Source organism: Acinonyx jubatus, chromosome C1, assembly GCF_027475565.1.
Source record: "Acinonyx jubatus isolate Ajub_Pintada_27869175 chromosome C1, VMU_Ajub_asm_v1.0, whole genome shotgun sequence".
NCBI classification, from domain to species: Eukaryota; Metazoa; Chordata; class Mammalia; order Carnivora; family Felidae; genus Acinonyx; species Acinonyx jubatus.
The window spans coordinates 50,159,058-50,178,789 of NC_069381.1; the positions used below are offsets into that span (position 1 = coordinate 50,159,058).

The 19,732-nt window shown below is 39.3% G+C and overlaps 1 protein-coding gene across 4 annotated transcripts in view; it reads left to right on the forward strand.

Annotated features, from left to right (window-relative positions):
• The window catches only part of PATJ (PATJ crumbs cell polarity complex component), a 362,166-nt gene that overhangs the window by 244,134 nt on the left and 98,300 nt on the right, over positions 1–19,732 (forward strand). For all 4 annotated transcript variants that reach the window (XM_027059027.2, XM_053214164.1, XM_053214163.1 and 1 more), the window contains one exon: positions 9,487–9,559. In XM_027059027.2, coding sequence (XP_026914828.2) covers positions 9,487–9,559 — 73 coding nt within the window. The remainder of the gene's footprint in view (positions 1–9,486; positions 9,560–19,732) is intronic.

The window sequence follows — 19,732 nt, forward strand, 5'->3', positions numbered from 1 at the left end:
GCTGACAGCTCAGAGCCTGGAGCCTGATTCGGATTCTGTGTCTCCCTCTCGCTGCCCCTCCCCCACTCATACTCTGTCTCTGTCAAGAATAAACAATAAAACATTAAAAAAAAAGAAAAAAGTGAGAGGGGGGATGGGCTAAATGGGTAAGGGGCATTAAGGAATCTACTCCTGAAATCATTGTTGCACTGTATGCTAACTAATTTGGATGTAGATTTCAAAAATAAAATTAAAATATATACATATATATGTATTATATATACGTATTATATATGTATATGTATACATATTATATTATACATGTATATGTATACATATGTATATGTATTATATATATATAAATAAAAAAGAAAAAAATCATTTTTATTTCATTATTTTATTTCAAGAAATTGGTAATTTCTTCTTTTCTTTGCTACTCCCCATCCTTAACGTGGTACCAGCTTGGGAAAATTATGACTATATTTGTTTGATTTCGTTTAGCACTCAAACACCTAATTGTGCCTGGTTTTCTAATCATGTTTGGGAAGTTTCTCTTTCCTTTTTTTTTTTTTTTTTTTTTTTTTGGCTGGTCAGTACTTCTCCTTTCCTTGTAGAATATCTGTTTCCTTAGATAGACTTTCTTTTTGAAACACACACACCCACACAATACATGTACTATGGTGGAACAGTAAAATCAGTACAGCTAGTTGCCTCTCTTCCTCTGTGTAAGCTGAAAGGGCCCTGTCTTTCACTTCTGAGATGTGGCCCAGGGTTGGTCATGTGACCTAAACTTAGGCAATATGATACCTTTGCTTAGAATAGGAAGCACTCACATTACGTGAGTGATTTTATATAAATGGTGTTTATTCATGAAACCACAGGGCCTTAATAGGAGGTTCCTGCTATGACATCATTCTGTTTTCCTGCTTCCTTGTCCTCTGGAGGCCTCTTAGTTCCTGTATGTTCCAAATCTAATCATGTAGCCTGCTTGTGTTTTGTGAGATCCCTGTATCCCTTTAATAAATTCCCTTTGCTTTAGTTGGTCCAAATTCATTTCTCTTGCTTGTTGCCAAAGAATCCTAATGAATGAGAAGGGTAATAAAAGTGAGCTATCTGAACAAATCACGAGCAGCCGGAGTGAGATGGTTTCTTCTGCACATTTTCTGGTCACCCACAGGCTTTTACCCTTGGTTCTGACAAATTTTTATCCTTCAGACTTCTTCAGCAAATCACAAGACCTCTGAGCAGGTCTCCACTGCGTATCTCCAGTATGACATATTTCCATTGCCAAACCATTCACTGGCTCTTGAAATGAGATTGGATTGCCATGATTATCTCAGAGGAATTAGGCAGGATTTATCCTGCGTTTTTACCTGCGGTGGAAGAAGTCACCTTTCCCCAGCACATGGCCTTTTAGTGAGGGCTGGATATCTGAACACCATTAAGGCTTTGCCAGCCAGGATAAAGAGACAAATGGCTGAGGGTATCTACTACGTTATCCTTCAGAAGGAACCTCTCTGAGAAACATATTAGGCTAAATCATCCCATCCATCCAGTCCTAAGCTCTCTACATCAACCCTCCCACCAACCTGCACTGCCAGATATTTTATGAGCTACCTTTTCCTCTGCACAACTGGCAACAGTTATTTAGAACTTGCCTGGGGCCACGTTTGTGAAATGTGGGTCTGGATGCTGAGTTACCCCCAGCAGCCCTCATTACTGACATTGTTTGGAATGCCAAGTAAATAAAGTTCATAATTCTACTGTCATTGGTCATTTATTTCAGATTCAGCATATTGCTATTTGGGAGGTTTCTTACAATTGGAAATTGTAAACTATTCAGTCTGTTCATAGAGTTTGAAACCTCTCTTGGAATCTTTACAGAAAGGAGTTTTGCTCCCACTGAAATATAATGATGTGCTTTGTTTTATATGTTACTTCTGGTTCATTTATATTGAGCTTTCCTAGCCAAATGTTAATTCAGTGTCATGTCCCAATTAATAAAGCAAATGTAGAGTTTATTTTTCCTGTCCTCAAGTGTCTCCCATCACTATATTTAGTACAATCAGAAAATAACATTTAGGCCTGTTTAGCTGTGTTCCTGTATCACTCATTTATTCAACTCTGTGTGTGTATTTAAACACTGGGCTAGGCACTAGATGGCAGTTGTAATCATTTTAGAATAGATTTTAAAAAATGAAATCTGCCTACTCAGCTATCCTGGCTGAATTCAGGTACAAAACTTCTGTTTTTCATATAGTGCTGTTTTGTTGGTATAAAATAAGATCCTACGGGTTTAGTGAAAGTGAATTTCCAAGTGGCAGAACCACAGCAGTCTGGAGACGATGATTTTGTTTTTAATGTTTTTTATTTATTTTTGAGAGACAGAGGGAGACAGAACACAAACAGGGGAGGGACAGAGAGAGAGGGAGACACAGAATCCGAAGCAGGCTCCAGGTTCTGAGCCGTCAGTCAGCACAAAGCCCGACGTGGGGCTTGAATTCACGAACCGTGAGATCATGACCTGACCTGAAGTTGGACGCTCAACTGACTGAGCCACCCAGGCACCCCGACAATAATGATTTTTAAGTGACATTCTAAGTAATTCAAATATATTCTCTGCACACTTTGTTGTTCTTGTGTCTTGCTTAATTGTTTTAAATTGTAGTAAGATATGTATGACATAAAGTCCACCATCTTAACCATTTTTAAGCATACAGTTCAATGACAATGAGTACGTTACACTGTTGTGCAGCTGTCACCACTACCTATCTGCAGAACTCTTTATATCTTGTAAAACTAAAAATCTCTACCTGGTAAAAAGTAACTCCCCATTCTCCCTCCCCTCCCCTGCAGCCTCTGGCAACTACCATTCTACTTTCTGCTTCTGTATTTAAGTATACTAGGTAGGGGTGCCTAGTGGTGGCCCAGTCGGTTAAGCATCCGACTTTGGCTCAGCTCATGATCTCACAGTTGATGAATTAGAGCCCTGCATTGGGCTCTGTGCTGACAGCTCAGAGCCTGGAACTTGTTTTGCCCCTCTCTTTCTGCCCCTATCCCCCCACCTTGTGTGCACGTGCTCTCTCTCAAAAATAAATAAACATTAAAAAAATTTTTTTAAATAAAGAACAAACTACAAGGGCCCAAAATAGGCGCAAAAAAAAAAAAGTACAAGGCAGCATGTTCCATCTCAACATATATTTCCATGATTACCAAGTACTTGGTTCAAGTACTGGCTCAACTTTAAGGAAGGAAAGTACAAGCCAGAGGATTTAGGAACAGTTCTAATTATGGTCATGGAAGAATATTGAGGGAATTACACTCTGCTGTATTTTTTACCATGCTACATGCACTATCAAACACGATGAGTATTTTAAAGCATTTTATAGTCATTATATCTGTACAAAGACTAGGTAATGAAGACAGGACGCTCAGAACTTAAGTACAAAAAGTTGATAGAGTGAGCAAACTCAGAAACTTTCATACTTCTTGCCCTAAGGAAAATTATGAAATAGCTTTAAGAGTAAATTGTGACCTAGTAGAACTTTTCCCTAAGGTGAGTCTAGGACTATTGGCTTGGGTATGTAAGAGAAGACATATGTGGCTCTGGGGCAGGTTGTTAAAATGGGAAACACTGTAGTGTAGTAGCTAAAAGAGTGGGTTTTGAGGCCAGACTGCCAGGTTTCAACCTTGGCTGTACTATTCATTTGGTTTGTGAGTTTGGTCAGGTTGCTTACCCTCTGTGTTAAATGAAGAAAATCATTGTAATTACCACATAGGGCTGTTAATGCAAGTTAAATGAGTTAATCCATGAAAGACATTTAGAACAGTGATATATGGGCATGTTTCTGGTGACCATATTTTCCAAATCAAAGAATTGTGCTGTGTACTAGTTTTCTCTTGCTGTGTAACAAATTACCGCCAATTTAATAGCTTAAAACAACACCTATTTATTAGCTCACAGTTCTGTAGATCAGATGTCTGGCACAGCATGGCTGTGTATCACAAGGCAGAAATCAAAGTGTTGTCTGTTCTAAGTTCTTGTCTGAAATGTTGGAAAAAATTCAACTTCCAAGTTTATCCTAGTTGATGTCTTGTATGCCCTTGCTGGTTCTCAAATGAGGACTACTCTCAGCTCCTAGAGACCATTCATATTCTTTTTTTTTTTTTTTAATTTTTTTTTTCAACATTTATTTATTTTTGGGATAGAGAGAGACAGAGCATGAACGGGTGAGGGGCAGAGAGAGAGGGAGACACAGAATCGGAAACAGGCTCCAGGCTCTGAGCCATCAGCCCAGAGCCCGACGCGGGGCTCGAACTCACGGACCGCGAGATCGTGACCTGGCTGAAGTCGGACGCTTAACCGACTGCGCCACCCACCCAGGCGCCCCGAGACCATTCATATTCTTTACCACATGGCCTCCCCCATCCTCAAACTGGCAATGGCATTTCTTTCTTTTTTTTTTTTTTTTTTTTTTTTTAGGTTTTATTTATTTATTTTGGGAGAGACAAAGATAGCACGAGTGGGAAAGTGACAGAGAGAGAGAGAGAGAGAAAGAGAGAGACACAGAGAATCCCAAGCAGGCTCCACATTCTTAGTGTGGAGCCAGATGCAGGGCTCGACCCCATGAAACTGAGACCATGACCTGAGCCAAAACCAAGAGTCCAATGCTTAACTTAACCTACTGAGCCACCCAGGCATCCTCCAGCAATGATATTTCTAATCTCTGACTTCCTATCTCTGACCTCCAAGCACTCTTTAGGATTCCTGTGAAATAACTACTAATTTAGGAGCTCAGGGCATGGGAGCTCTGGGGAGTGACATCTCCAGATTTAAAGGGCTGGTATGATTGGGTCAGTCTCCACTTGATCATCTTTCTTTGTATTCTAGTCAGCTGTGCTGTTTAATATTACTTAATCATGGAAGTGAAATTGATCCTATGCAGTATGTAAACCAGGCGGCAACAATCTTGGGAACCTTTTTAGAATTCTAACTAACACAACTGCCAATGAGTGTATTTTTGTAACAAAATAGAATTGAAATCAGGATCTAGAATGTATATTTGTGATAAATATAAGTATATTCTACAAGAAACTGAATTGGGGGTGTTCCTAGAAACTGTTTGGAGAAAAACTAAATTGACAGTCTCTGTATAGTTAATTCCATTATTGTAATTGTCCATTTACTTATATAGCTATATTCCTTACTAATGGCTAATACCATCAAAGGCAGAAATGATGTTTTCTTCATCTTTGTACCCCTAGTATAAATATTTTTTAAATAAACTAAATGTATTCAAAACAAAATCAGAGCTATATTATTGAGTTTATTCTAATTAGTAAATGCTAGCCAGCTTAAATTAAATGAGAATGCAGGGGGTGCCTGGGTGGCTCTGATGGTTAAGCATCAGGCTCCTGGCTTCAGCTCAGTGCATGATTTCATGATTCATGAGATTGAAGCCCGCATCAGGCTCTATGCTGAGAACACAGAGCCTGCTTGGGATTCTCTCTCTCCCTCTCTCTCTCTGCCCCATCCTATCCCTCTCCCCCACCCCGCCCCTCTCTCTCAAAATAAATAAACATTTAAAAAAATAAAGGAGAATGCATTGTAAGAATACAAGGATGTCTCGGGGGCTCTTAAGAAGGGGCTTTACATCTAAGACTGAAGAAATCAGGATGACTCCAGAGATGTCAGAAGCGATTTCTCAACCCCCTCTTTAGCCTTGAGCACTTCATTTGTTATTATCTAGCTACTACATTCCTGATCTCTGTGTCTGTCCTAAATTTTGAGTCCCTGGGAAAGAATCTGATTGGCCCAAACTGAGACAGGTGTTTTCTCCCTCCATCCACTAAGGTTGAGGCAGGCTGTCATTGTTACACAATGTAGACATTGCTACTCTGGCCCATTCAGGGAATTACTGTGAGCTAGGCAGACACCCCAAGAAATGTCCCTTAATGTGGCAAGTACTGATAGCTGCCTGGCTAGAGGCAGTACACTATCATTAACTCATTGAAGCAGCTTGAAAAACACAGAGCATAGTTTTGATAGTTCTGTTTCCATGTCTTTTTCCTGCCTTGTTAAGATCACCTTTATTCAACAGACGTTTATAGTACCCCTACTCTGTCAGGTAGTACTCTGACAGTACTCTGTACAGTACTACTCTGTAGTACTCTGACAGGGGTACTCTGATAGTACCCTACCTCCTACAAGCTGGAGGGATGCAAAAAGATAAGATCCCATCCCTGGGCTTCAAGGGGGAGAGAGGACAGCACAGGTAATTTTAATAGAGCATGAAAAATACAGTGATACAGACATATACATACAGGGTTCTGTACTCTGGAAAAGTATTCTCACTCTTACCCATGGTAGCACTCCATTATCTCTCTCAACAGCTGTTGACGATAATTATGAAAATACCAAGAAGCAATTACAATTTCTGATTGTGTCTTGTATGGGGCGCCTGGGCCTAAGAAACTTACATTAATTATATTGGAAAGGAAAGGTAAATTATAAAGCAAATAGATTTTATTCCTTGTGAGAATCACAGGAGAGGAAGGGCCAAAGGATCCCCAGAAGTCATTCAAGCTGACTGCTTGTTTGAAGTGTGAATGCCTTCTGTCCTTTGGCTTCCCTCTTCCTACTCATTTCTCTTGAAAATTGTCAGGTCTTTGCTTACTTGACGTGGAGGTGTGTGAACATTCCCTGGTAAGTGGATTATAAAGGATTATAACTTTTTAAAGCACTTTTTTCTCTCCATTGAGAGTAATTGTAGTGTTCTATTTTGTGAAGTTTAAAAAAATTAATATAGAATTTAAAGGCCATTAAAGTCATACTCATTTGGAGAAAATCATTAAATTATGAAGGGATAACTTGGCTGATTTGAAGTAACTTGGTCCAGGTAATCATGACTTCTCAATAAGAATTTATGTGCAGCCATATTTTTAATGCCGGTAACCTTTGAAAGAAGTATGAAAAGCCATCTGCTTAATTACTGCCAAATGTACTCTGCCCCATGAGTTCTGAGTCTGGAGCAGACGTGTCCTGTTGGCTTTCAGCTCTAAGCTAGAGCTGAGTTCTATTGTGTTATTCAGTGGAGGAAAATGAATGTGAAAGGGAATTACCACTTTGAAATGCTGTTACTTATCCAGAGGTAACTGATTGCTTCTTCTGTGTATGAGCAAACTGCTGAGGAATGGATTGTACTCCCTGAAAAACAATAGCCATCTCTTAATGTAATAGTGCATGCTCAAGGCATCTGTGATGCGGTCAGAAAAACTAGATACATTCTTCATATGCTGTGTCACTTTATGGTTCTAGTTTTTCTCCCTCTTGCTTTGGTTTGACTCATATGCTAGATAATCCAAGAACCTTAGAAGGTTAGAATAAGGAATGGTACCTAGACTTCATCTCTTTATTTATATATACTCTGCCTGTTTCCACATAAAATTTACATCAGCCTAGACTTCTTGCAGTTCAGTTCACTTAACAACTCTGTTAAGTACAGACTGTTTGCCAGGCACTGTTTGCCCTAGTTAATGTAAGAGAGAGTAGGAAGGACATGGTTCCTGTCCTCGGAGTGCTTACCATCTAGAAGCACATGTTTATGCAGATCAGTTAGGTAAATTATGAAAGACAATAACTACAATTATTGTATAGGGTGCCATATGCATATAGTGGAGGTCCTAGAAGGCTTATTTGAGGAAATGATGTTTATGGTCAACTAGGAAAAAGAAGTAAGAATATAAATCAGACGAAGGATTTGGGCAATGGCTGAGCAGAGCGGAAGAGAATAGGGCTAGCTAGTACCCTGAGGTGGATGGAGCTTGGCTCAGCTGAGAAATGGGAAGAAAGCTCATGTAACTAGACTAGAGCCAAGTGAACCAGGAGAAGAGAGAACAAGCCAGAGATGGGAGCTGAGACAGATTGCTCAAGGCCTTACAGCCTCCTTAACAATTGTGGACTTGATCCTAAGTATAATAAGTCATAGGGGTATTTTAAGCAGGGGATAGAAATATAACCAGATTTATGTATTAGAACCATAATGACGCTGCTGGGTGAAGAATAGACTGGAGAAATAGGATGCTTTTACCATTAACTCTGGTAAGAAATGATAATAGTGGAAAGACTCAAGATACATTTTGAAGGCTTCTTGATTGGATATACAGCTGAGGGGTTAGAGGTTTCAAGAATGACTCCCCAGTTCCTGGTGGAACAGTGGGGCAGACCTTGTTAATATTTACTCAAGTGAGGAGGATTGATCATGGAACCCTCTGGCGACTAGTGGGATAAAGAGATCTATTTTATTTGATATGTTTGTAAGACATCCAGTGGAAATATAAAGTAGGAGTTAGATATGCAGATATTAAGCTCAGAAAAAGACCTGGGCTAACCATATGAATTTGGAAGACATCAATATAGAGATAGTCTTTTAACATAAGGGAATAATTCACTTAATTGAGGTTATTGAACTCACACTGGAGGAGAAGGATGGGTGGATTAGAAATTTAATAAAGACAATTCAGGTAAATGCAGTGATATGATTAAAGCACCAAAGCAGGAATGGCATGGACCAATGTATTTTTCCTATTGGTGAGAAGTAAAAAATACATTGGGTTTGAATTTTGAATACCATACCAAGTCAGGTAGTGGCTATCCTGGATATACTGGTCATATGGAGAGAGATCCGTGAACAGTCTTAGAGCTTTACATACCAGGAAGAAGCGTTTTTGTGATCTTCCTTGGTTTATGTTGTGAAACCTAAAGTCAAACTTCACATAAATCTTGAGATAATTATTACTGGTTATGCATCATGAATGAATAGTAAAGGTTAAATCTCCCACGAAATCACCACCTATCATTTGCTGGTAATGTCATGGAAATGGGCCTAAATAATCAGAACTGGTATTCTAGGAGTTGTTCTGTACCTGTGACCCTGGTGATGAAGTTTTAGCTCCCACCTTCTCTGCTCCCATTAGGATGAGGAGTGGGATTGACCCACATTTGTCTGGATCTCTGCTCTCCCCATCCATCACTCCTCCTCACAGTGCCCACCCATGCAGGGCCTGTCATACACATCCCATCGACCTTCATTTGGCATAACAAAGTTAGAAGCCAAGTGAGGGAGCCGGGAACCTTTCCAGTTCAAAGAACAAAATGGTCTGGATATTAATGGGCCTAGAGGTTACACACGGCCATTCAAAAAACTTACACTCAACAGTGCTGAAAGAGTTGATGTCTTTCCAAAATGATCCTGACTTAGTAAGCAGGATCTAGCTAACCCCTAACATCATCATTTTCTGTCACTAATAATCACATCTTACTGTTCCTGGGGTAATACATCCCTTTTTGTGCTTAATAGGTTTGCATGCTTAAAACCAGTATACATCTGTACATATTTTTTATTCTAAGGTGCTGTGTATGCATTTTCAACAGAGGAAATGGTTGTATCTTGAGCCAGAAACTTAGCATTTGGTGTGTGCTGATTCTGCCTATTCTCATATCCACAGAAATGAAGATGCAGTCAATCAGATGGCCGTTGCTCCGTTTCCATTACCATCAAGTTACCCATCTTCTGTTGAGGTAAAATGGCTCCTAATGAGTTTGCTGTGACTTACTTAGATGGATCTGTCATGATTATTTTTTCCAATTCTAGCATTTTTGATTGTCAGTACCTGATATTCAAAATTCATGGAATGTGCTAAATAGGAAATTTCCCTAATTAGAAAGTATTTGAGGTATGATTATAAAGTAATATCAAAGACATTAGAACTTAACATGTAAGTATTGCTTTCCTCAAAGTTCCTTCAAGTTTCTTCCAGATCTATAATTTGTCCTAACAGAGCATTTCAAAATTTATTGGAAAAATGATTTTTTTTGAGTTTTTATTTAAATTCCAGCTAGTTAGGGGCGCCTGGGTGGCTCAGTCAGTTAAGCGTCCGACTTCAGCCAGGTCACGATCTCGCGGTCCGTGAGTTCGAGCCCCGCGTCGGGCTCTGGGCTGATGGCTCAGAGCCTGGAGCCTGGTTCCGATTCTGTGTCTCCCCTCTCTCTGCCCCTCCCCCGTTCATGCTCTGTCTCTCTCTGTCTCAAAAATAAATAAACGTTAAAAAAAAATTTTTTTTAAATAAATTCCAGCTAGTTAACCTACAGTGTAGTGTTAGTGTCACATGTACAAGTTAGTGATTCAACACTTCCGTACCACACCAGCCACTCATCACAACAAGTGCCCTCCTTAATCCCCATCACCTGTCCTCCATCCTCACACCCCCTCCCCTCTGGTAGCTGTCAGTACCTCTTTCTTTATGTTTTTGAAATACTTTAATACCTATGGTCAGAAGTATCTTTAAATAACTAATCTGTTAATGGAGAAATTACTAGTACAAGATTGCCATCACGTTGATCTGCTGATCTGCTTCTAGAAGTAGACAGATAGATGTACATTAGATAGCTAACTAGCTATATAATCAAGTGTCTCCTCAGCTGAGGGAACATTACATTCTCTTTACATTTTTTTTATTTTTTAATTCCAAAAAGAAAAAAAATACTTATTGTAACTAGTCAAACCATACAGAGTTACTAGAAGAAAAAGTTAATTTTCCTTTCCCTACCTCCCCAAGGAAGTTAATATTTACTGTTTAGTATCTTTCCATATTTTCTCCTTTTCTTCTACCACAAAAATAAACAGCTATATGTGAGTAGTGTCTCTTTTAGTTAAAACCTGATTGTACAGTACACATTGTTTTCATTCAGCCAGCATTCGAGGAGTGCATATTATGCATCAAATGGTCTTGGGTGTTAGAGACATAGGTGTGAATAAAACAGAAGGCTCCTTGCTGTGGTTCAGCTTACATTCTAATAAGGAAATTAATGAATAAATACACCAAGAGAATTATCAGCAGTGGTCTGTGACTTGGAGAGAATTAAAATAAGGAAAGTAGCTGTGATCCAAAGTAACACTTTGGTTAGTGTCAGGGTAGTCCTCTTGGACAGGGGAAATGTAAATGAGGTCAAAATGATAAGAAGGAGCCAAACACAAAGATAAAGGGGGAGAGCTTTCTTTGCAGAGGGAACAGAAATAACTCTCAAGTGAGAATGAGCTGGAGCATTTGAGGGATATGGCTGGAGGCGTATTGGGAGCCTGGAGACTGGTATGGGGCAAGAGCTTTGTGAGTCAGAGTGAGAAGTTTGGGTTTTATCCTATGTGCTCTGGAAGCCACTGCAGGGTTTGTGATGGGGGAATGAAACGACTTGATGTACAGTCCATGGGGTAGAGAATGGACTACGGGAAAGTAAAAGTAATACGCCAAAAGACATCAGACACCGTGAGACCTGATTGCAGTTAGATGCAGACAGTAGTTTGGTATTGGAGGCAAAGAAAAGTGAGTGGATTTTTGGAGTTTTAGATGGTGAATCAGACTTGATTGATTAAATGTGGAAGCTGAGGAGAACCAGAGACTCATGCACAAACCTAGATTTTTGGCTTAAGCAAGAAGGTGGGTGGTGGTGCCTTTTATTAGTCTCTTGAAGAATAGCTGCTCTTCAGCAGAGAAGTGGAAATTAAGAGGTTGATTTTAGATAGGTTACATCTGAAATGCATAGTATACATGCCTCTGGTATAGATTCTATTCATTAAAAAATTATTTTTTTGCTTAATATCATGGCCGTATTTTGGTATACTCTATTATTTCCAACTGACAGATGTCAAGATGATTTTCCAAGGCTTGGCCAGTAAAAGGATACCAAAATAAACATTGTGAGTGTGTATGTGTGAGAGAGAGAATTATTAGGTAACGGTGCCTTTATTTCTATAGCATAGATTTCCCCCAGTGTACATTTGCTGAGTCATAAGCTGTATAATATGTTCAAAATCTTTACTTATATTGACCAATTTCTATCATAAAAGATTGTATTGATAGGTATTGACTCTCTACCAATTGCCATGTAGCCAAAGCTTGCCAGCAATGGGTATTTTCACTCTAAGACCTAAGGCAGTTAGCATGTTGGTAGAAAGGAAGGACCCCAGAGCCATACTCTTCAGTTCAAATCCTAGTGTAACTATTCTAGACACCTGGCCTTGGATAGTTAGAGCACCTCTTCTGTCCTCCCTTTATTTCTATGTAGGGAGGTAACAATAGTTTTGCCTCATAGGATTGTTAGGATTAAATAAGACATATCTTGTGCCTGACACACAGTAGCTACTCAATAAATGCTAGTACTTAATTCCTAATATTTTCATCTTTACAGAACGCCATATAAATCTTTTGGAGGGAGTGGGGGGAATAAGGGGAATCATATTTTAGAATAATTTTTTTTTTCTAGAGTATTGTTAGTTATGAATGTTCCCATCAAAATATCCCCTTGAGGGCACCTGGTGAGTGGCTCAGTGGGTTAAGCATCTGATTCCTGATTTCGGCTCAGGTCATCTCACAGTTGGTGAGATCAAGCCCTGCATGGGACACAGAGCACACTTGGGATTTTCTCTCTCCCTCTCTCTCTCTGCCCCCTTCCCTGCTCGTGTTCTCTCCCTCTCTCTTTCTTTCTCTTCTTCTCTCTCTCTCCCTCCCTCCCTCCCAAAATAAATAAATAAACTTTTAAAAAATCGCTTTGGAACTGAATTTTAAGGGGATGATTGAATCTTGAGTCTACTGTGTCAAACACTGTCTTAAAGGCCTTCAAAATGTGATCTCCTATCCCACTTACATCCAGTCCTCTGAGAGACAGCATTATTATTTCTACATTACAGAAGAAGAGGGTGGGGTCTGGAGAGGCTAAATACTATATCCAAATGCCCAGAGGGAGGTATGTTATTCAACATCAGCTTCCTCATCTGTACCTGGAGGTATTACTACCAAACATTCATAGACTTGTAAAGAGCTAAGGAAGTTATATATATATAAAAATACACATCCCCCCACCACACACACAGCATTTAGTACAGCTCATGGTGCAGAGTAAATGCTCAATTAATGTGAACTGTTTATTCAAATATTTTAAGTATATTTAACTCAATTTTTAAGTATATTATACAAATTAGCTATGCTTTTCATTTTCTTAACTATGCTAACCACAGAAATGGCTCTAATCATTTAGTCACCAGTAAAAAATACATTTTATTATATTATAATTGAATATATGAATTGAATTATAAAGAGGGGTTTTTTTTAGTTTTTCTGTAGACTGTTGGCCTCCAAAAACTGCCACCAAATGGTGAGTGATAGCCCTGCTCCGGGTGGCCAGTAAAGTCTAGAGGTGTCTCTGCTCTCCTGCCTGCTTCCTTACCCCTTCCCTCTCAATTTTGTGACCCTGTCACTATGCATTTTCCCCTCCTCAGCTGTTTTTAGTAAGTACTCAAGCATGACTCATGTGACATATCGCTGAAAGCGCTCACTCATTTAAATCATCACCAAACGGGGCTCCTGGGTGGCTCAGTCGGTTAAGCGTCCGACTTCGGCTCAGGTCACGATCTCACGGTCCGTGGGTTTGAGCCCTGCGTCGGGCTCTGTGCTGACAGCTCAGAGCCTGGAGCCTGTTTCAGATTCTGTGTCTCCCTCTCTCTCTGCCCCTCCCCTGTTCATGCTCTGTCTCTCTCTGTCTCAAAAATAAATAAACGTTAAAAAAAAATTTTTAAATCATCACCAAACAGATGAAATATAACCTTATCATTAGTAAGTTGGACCTGATAACAGTTAGCATAGTGAACAGCACTATTATTATACACTAATGGGATCTTATATTCATTCCTTTAGTGAGCAAATATTTATTCAGCCCTTATTGTGTGTCAGATACTGTTTTAGACACCAAGGATATAGCAGAGAACAAAATCCCTTCATGCAGTTGTGTGCCGGCATAGTGAACAAGAGTGCTAAAAGAACATTGGACAAGAAGTCTGAAGATGTGGGTTCTTGTGGATTCTTTAACAAGACGGCCTTGTTAAAGTAGTTTCTCAGAGTCTTGTTTTTTCTGTAAAAGCCACACTCATAACCTTCCTCATCTGTGTCAGCAGGTAGTTATGAGAATCAAGCACTAAATGTAGGTAAAACTACTTGATAATCCATGCAGCTCTATACATATATATAAGGGACTATTAGCATTTCTGCTGCTATACTCTTGGTAATTGTAATACCGGGGCAGCTGTATGGTACAGTGATTAAGAACATAAGCTTGGAATTCAGACACATCCGAGTCGTAATCTTTGTTCTGTCATTTACTAGCAGAGTGAACTTGAGCCAGTTAAACACTATAAACTTCCATTTCCTCACATTTAAAGGGGGGATTGATAATAATAATTAATTCTATGGATTTGTTGGAAGAATTGAATGTTTATAAAATACTTAGCATTATTCTCGGCAAACAGTAAGAACTCATTACAGTTGTGATTCTACTTCTATTGTTACAGCCCTAAAGCAAAAGTCCCAGCTTCGAGCATCTTCCATTTTCAACAGGTGCATACAACACAGGGTTTATTTTCTTACTATATTACTGTATTTGTCCTCTTGGTCAGAATTCTTTTATAACTCTTGCCTAGCAGATCTTTGTTTCAGAGTCTTGTTTCAAAGTTGGAATTAAGGCTTTGTATTTACCTCCCCAACTTCTGCTAATGAGCCTTCCTTTCTCATTAATGCATAGTAAAGCACTAGACCCTCTCCATGTATCTGTTCATGCCACCCACCCACCCCCCACCCCCACACACACACATATCTTGGTCTCTCCAACACCTATGTCTTTATTCCTATTGTTTCTTCCATCTGGGTTGACTCTCCATTTCCTCCTTATTAATTCACAACCAATAATTTCTTGAAGGATTGCTTTTTGAAAGACTCCTTCAGGGGCACCTGGGTGGCTCAGTTGGTTAAGTGTCTGACTCTTGATCTCAGTTCAGGTCTTGATCTCAGGGTTGTGAGTTCAAGTCCCATGTTGGGATTCTGTGCTAGGCATGAAGCCTACTTAAAACACACACACACACACACACACACACACACACACACACACACAACAGAACTTCAAGTTTTCTATTATTCAAAATGAATAAAATAATGCATAGCACCTGGAATATAATAAGTGTTGAAATGTGAGATATTATGACTAACTTCATCTCACATCATTCCCTTCAGTAATCTTAACTCCCTTCATAGTTAAGTAATATTCACAGTTCATTTAAAAAGTAAAAATTGTCCTTTATGTGATGTTACCTGGGCCTTATAGAAAAGAGAGACCCATTTCTAAATGAGTTTCTCAATGAGGATTTTTTCTCAACTAGGATTTTATTGCTTATAGTTCTCTCACCAGCTCAACATTTTAAGAATGTAGGACTATATGCACCACACTAAATTATAAACTTCTGGCAGGCTGGCCTACTATCTTCTTGACCACTTTATTCTCATATCCTAGCATATGGCACTTGCTTAATATTTGTTGAGTAACTTGGGGCACCTGGGTGACTCAATCAGTTGAGTGTCTGACTTTGGCTCAGGTCATGATCTCGCGGTCCGTGAGTTCGAGCCCCACATCCAGCTCTGTGCTGATAGCTTAGAGCCTGGAGCCTGCTTCAGATTCTGTGTCTCCCTCTCTGTCTCTCTGCACCTCCCCTGCTCATGCTCTTTCTCTCAAAAGTAAATAAACATTAAAAAAAAATTTTTAGTATTTGTTGAATAAGTGAATGGGGTGATTAAGGCTTTTTTTTTTTTAATGTTTAGAGTGTGAGTGGAGGAGGGGCAGAGAAAGAGAGAGACATAGAATCTGAAGCAGGCTCCAGACTCTGAGCTGTCAGCACAGAGCCCAGTGCGGGGCCCGAACTCCCCAACTGTGAGATAATGAACTGAGCCGAAGTTGGACACTTAACAGACTGAGCCACCCAGGCACCCGGGGTGAACCATATTTAGGCTTTTCTACTGTATCCTTGATGCTTCATTTCAGTGTTGGATACTTCTTATTGATTTAATTTATTCTGCTACTACTTATCATATATCCACTTTGTAGATCATGCACAAAGTGTCTTAACCTCAAAGAACTTCTAGTCTTATAAGGAAAATAACACATGTCTATTACTAAAACAAGGTGTCCTAAAAGATAAAGCTTTAAGACGAGTTCAGAGAAGATGAATATTATTTCCTGGTAAGCTATTTCTGATGAGTAGATTGGATTTTAAAATATGAATATGGTTAGATAAGAATGTGGAAATAGTATAAACAAAAACATGGAAATAAGAAAAATAAGGGTTTGGAATGGGGAGAAGAGTAATGGTATGTGAAAGGAAGTAATAGAAGATGGAGTTTGAAAAGTAAATCGAGATCAAATGAGAGGCTTGAATTTAAATCTCAGAAGGTTTGGGGGCACCTGGGTTGCTCAGTGGGTTAAGCGTCCAACTTCAGCTCAGGTCATGATCCCGCAGTTCGTGCGTTCAAGCCCTGTGTCAGGCTCTGTGCTGACAGCTCAGAGCCTGGAGACTGCTTTGAGTTCTGTGTCTCCCTCTCTCTGCCCCTCCCCCCACTTGCACTCTGTCTCTCCCCACCCCCTCTCAAAAAAATAAATAAATAAACTTAAAAAAATAAATAAATCTCAGAAGGTTTGATTTTCATGTATTAGGTACTCAGAGCTGTTGAAGGCATTTTGAACAGTGAAATAGTCCGATCAGGGCTCTACTTCAGGTAGGTTAGTCTAATAGCATGTCAAGGATATCTCAGAGAGGGAAACCCAATTAGGAAGTCACTGTTGTGGTCTTGGAAGAGGTGCTCAAGGCTCAAGTATACTTGGGTTGTAAGATATTACAGTCCTCGACAAGGCAGGCTGAATCTTTTAGAATATCTTTATAGAAGCAAGAGCTTTAATTTTTTTCTTTCTCAGAAGTTGTGCTTTTTTGAATACTAAGTGAGATGAGGCAGGCCTCATAAAGAATGGACAGGTTGATTACCCAGGGAGTGCTATTAGCATAATTCCTATTTTATCTTTAATTGTGGACTACCTTACTGGAATTCTGAGTAGCCTAGAAAATATGCTTACGATGGGGGTAGAAGAAAGAAATTCAATTTGTCACATCTAGTCAACATGACTTTGCAGAAAGAAATATTTGTGAATTTAGGCTGGCAATGAGACAAATAAATCATCCTGTGGTTTTTTTGGAAGAGAGCATTGAGTTTGGGAAATGTGGGCATGATAAAATTTAAACCAATATAAGCTTTATTTTTAAAAAACTTTCAATTGTTTAAAGGAGGTATAGTTGCTGTTTTGTTTTTTTAATTTGCTTAGTAAAATCTTAAAAGGGAGCACCTACATGACTCAGTTAAACATCCAGCTTCAGCTCAGGTTATGATCTCATGGTTCATGAGTTCAAGCCCCACGTCGGGCTTTGCACTGACAGTTCAGAGTCTGGAGCCTGCTTCAGATTCTATGTCTCCCTCTTTTCTGCCTACCCCTGCTCACACTCTGCTTCTCTCTCAAAAAAAATAAACATTAAAAAAATAATAATAATAATGAAAATAGCTTTATTTTTATACATTAATAAACTGTTTTGTCATGGTAAATGAAGAAGTAAGGGAACAACACTATGGAGCATTTAACGAATCAGAAGTGTGGTTTTGGGGCGTCTGGATGGCTCAGTCGGTTAGGCATCCGACTTCCACTCAGGTCATGATCTCACAGTCTGTGAGTTCAAGCCCCACGTAGGGCTCTGCGCTGACAGCTCAGAGCCTGGAGCTTGCTTCAGATTCTGTCTCCCTTTCTCTCTGCCCCTCCCCAACTCTCTGTCTCTCCATCTCTTTCTCTCAAAAATAAGATAAAAACATTAAAATTTTTTTTAAAAATCAGAAGTGTGGTTTTTCTGACAAATATATGACTTTACTCATGTGGAATTTAAGATATAAAACAAATGAACATAAGGAAAGGGAAGCAAAAATAATATAAAAACAGGGAAGGGGACAAACAAAAGGGATTCTTAAATATAGAGAATAAACTGAGGGTTGCTGGAAGGGCTAAATGGGCAAGGGACATTAAGGAAGATACTTATTGGGATGAGCACTGGGTGTTATATGTAGGGGATGAATTACTGGATTCTATTCCTGAAATCATTACTGCACTATATGCTAACTAACTTGGATGTAAATTTAAAAATAAATAAATAAATACATTTAATTAAAAAATTTTTTAACTAAAAAATTAAATTGGAATTAAATTTCCAATTAAATTGGAAAAAGCGCAGTTTTTCCAATCTACAGTAACATCCTTAACTAATTTATTGATAATCTCTCAAATAAAAACATAAATTCCTTCTCTCATAATGTCATTATCTGGTTGGGGAAAACTATAGTGGTGGGTATGAAAAAAATTAAGTAGTATAAAAATAAAAACTATCACCACTTTATGTAGATTTTGGAGGACCCCAGGGAAGGAGTTTAGGGAGTTTAGAACTTCCTGAAGGTTTGGAAGGAACGTCTGAGAATTGAACAGCATTTCTCATCAGCCTATTTATTTATTTAGGTAAAATCTGTGGCAAACATACAATCATGAGCCTTACTTTTTCTTTTCATTCATCTTTTTTAAAAAATTGTTTTTGAGAGAGAGAGATGGAGCACAAGTGGGGGAGGGGCAGAGAGAGAAGGAGACACAGAATCCAAAGCAGGCTCCAGGCTCTGAGCTGTCAGCACAGAGCCCAACGCGGGGCTTGAACCCACAAACCGTGAGATCATGACCTGAGCCGAAGTTGGACACTCAACCGACTGGGCCACCCAGGCGCCCCTCTTTTCATTCATCTTTAAAACATAATTCACCACAGAATCTACTACCTGTGATCTTCATGGGAAAAGGTCATTCTCTTTGAGCAGCCTTGGCTGCCCAGACAACTTTGGACAGGTGGTTTGAGGATCAGCAAGAAAGGAAGGAAGGGAACACCCGTTATCCAAATTAGCTGAATCATCTTGGGTGTCACTGGGCCACCATCCACCAGCCAGATGGTCTTCAAACCACCGTGATACAATTGGACTTTGGAAGTCATGCTTGCTGACCTATTTTCCTCTTCCCATCTCTGACTGATTCCTCATTTCTAAGCTCCTGGTCAGCGGGGTATCTTAAAGGTTGCCTAACACATGTGAACCATTCTGTTTTCAGAACAGAACCTACATTGTTGTGTTCTGTGCCTCATTGAAGGATGAAAACTCTTCTATAAACATGAACTCTCCTAGGAAAGTACATGCTTTATTGTTAACCTCTCTCAATTCCAACTTCCTTTTTTTACCTGACTCCTCTCCATCTAGATTTTTATTTCAAATCCTCCTCTATAGAACCATCTCAAGCTAAACCAGTAACTAAAAACAGAGGAAAAGCTTTAGAAGGGGTTCATGGTAGAGTTAAAAAGAGCATTGACTTTGAAATGAGACAGACCTAGGTTGAATAAAAAGAAGGCTCAAAGGAAATGAACAAGGCACAGATGTTAGGTTCAAGAATGTTTCAGTCTCATCAGGAAGATCAATTCCATATATATGTAATTAGGATACAAATTAAGTGACATAGGAGATTCAGGAAAAATGTTAAGTGAGGTTAGAAGAAAAAGAGCTGTCTTCCAGATAAGAAGAAGAAAGGATTTATGGAATAAGTGACATTTGAGACATGGCTCTGTGTGATAATTCTGTACGTGTAGATGTAAAGGGTATTCTTTTTTGTTTCTATTCAAATCTTTTTTTAGAGTGTGCAAGAGAGAGAGTGTGTGCAAGTGTGTGCACACAAGCTGGGAGGTGGGGTTGGCAGAGAGAGAGAGAGAGAGAGAGA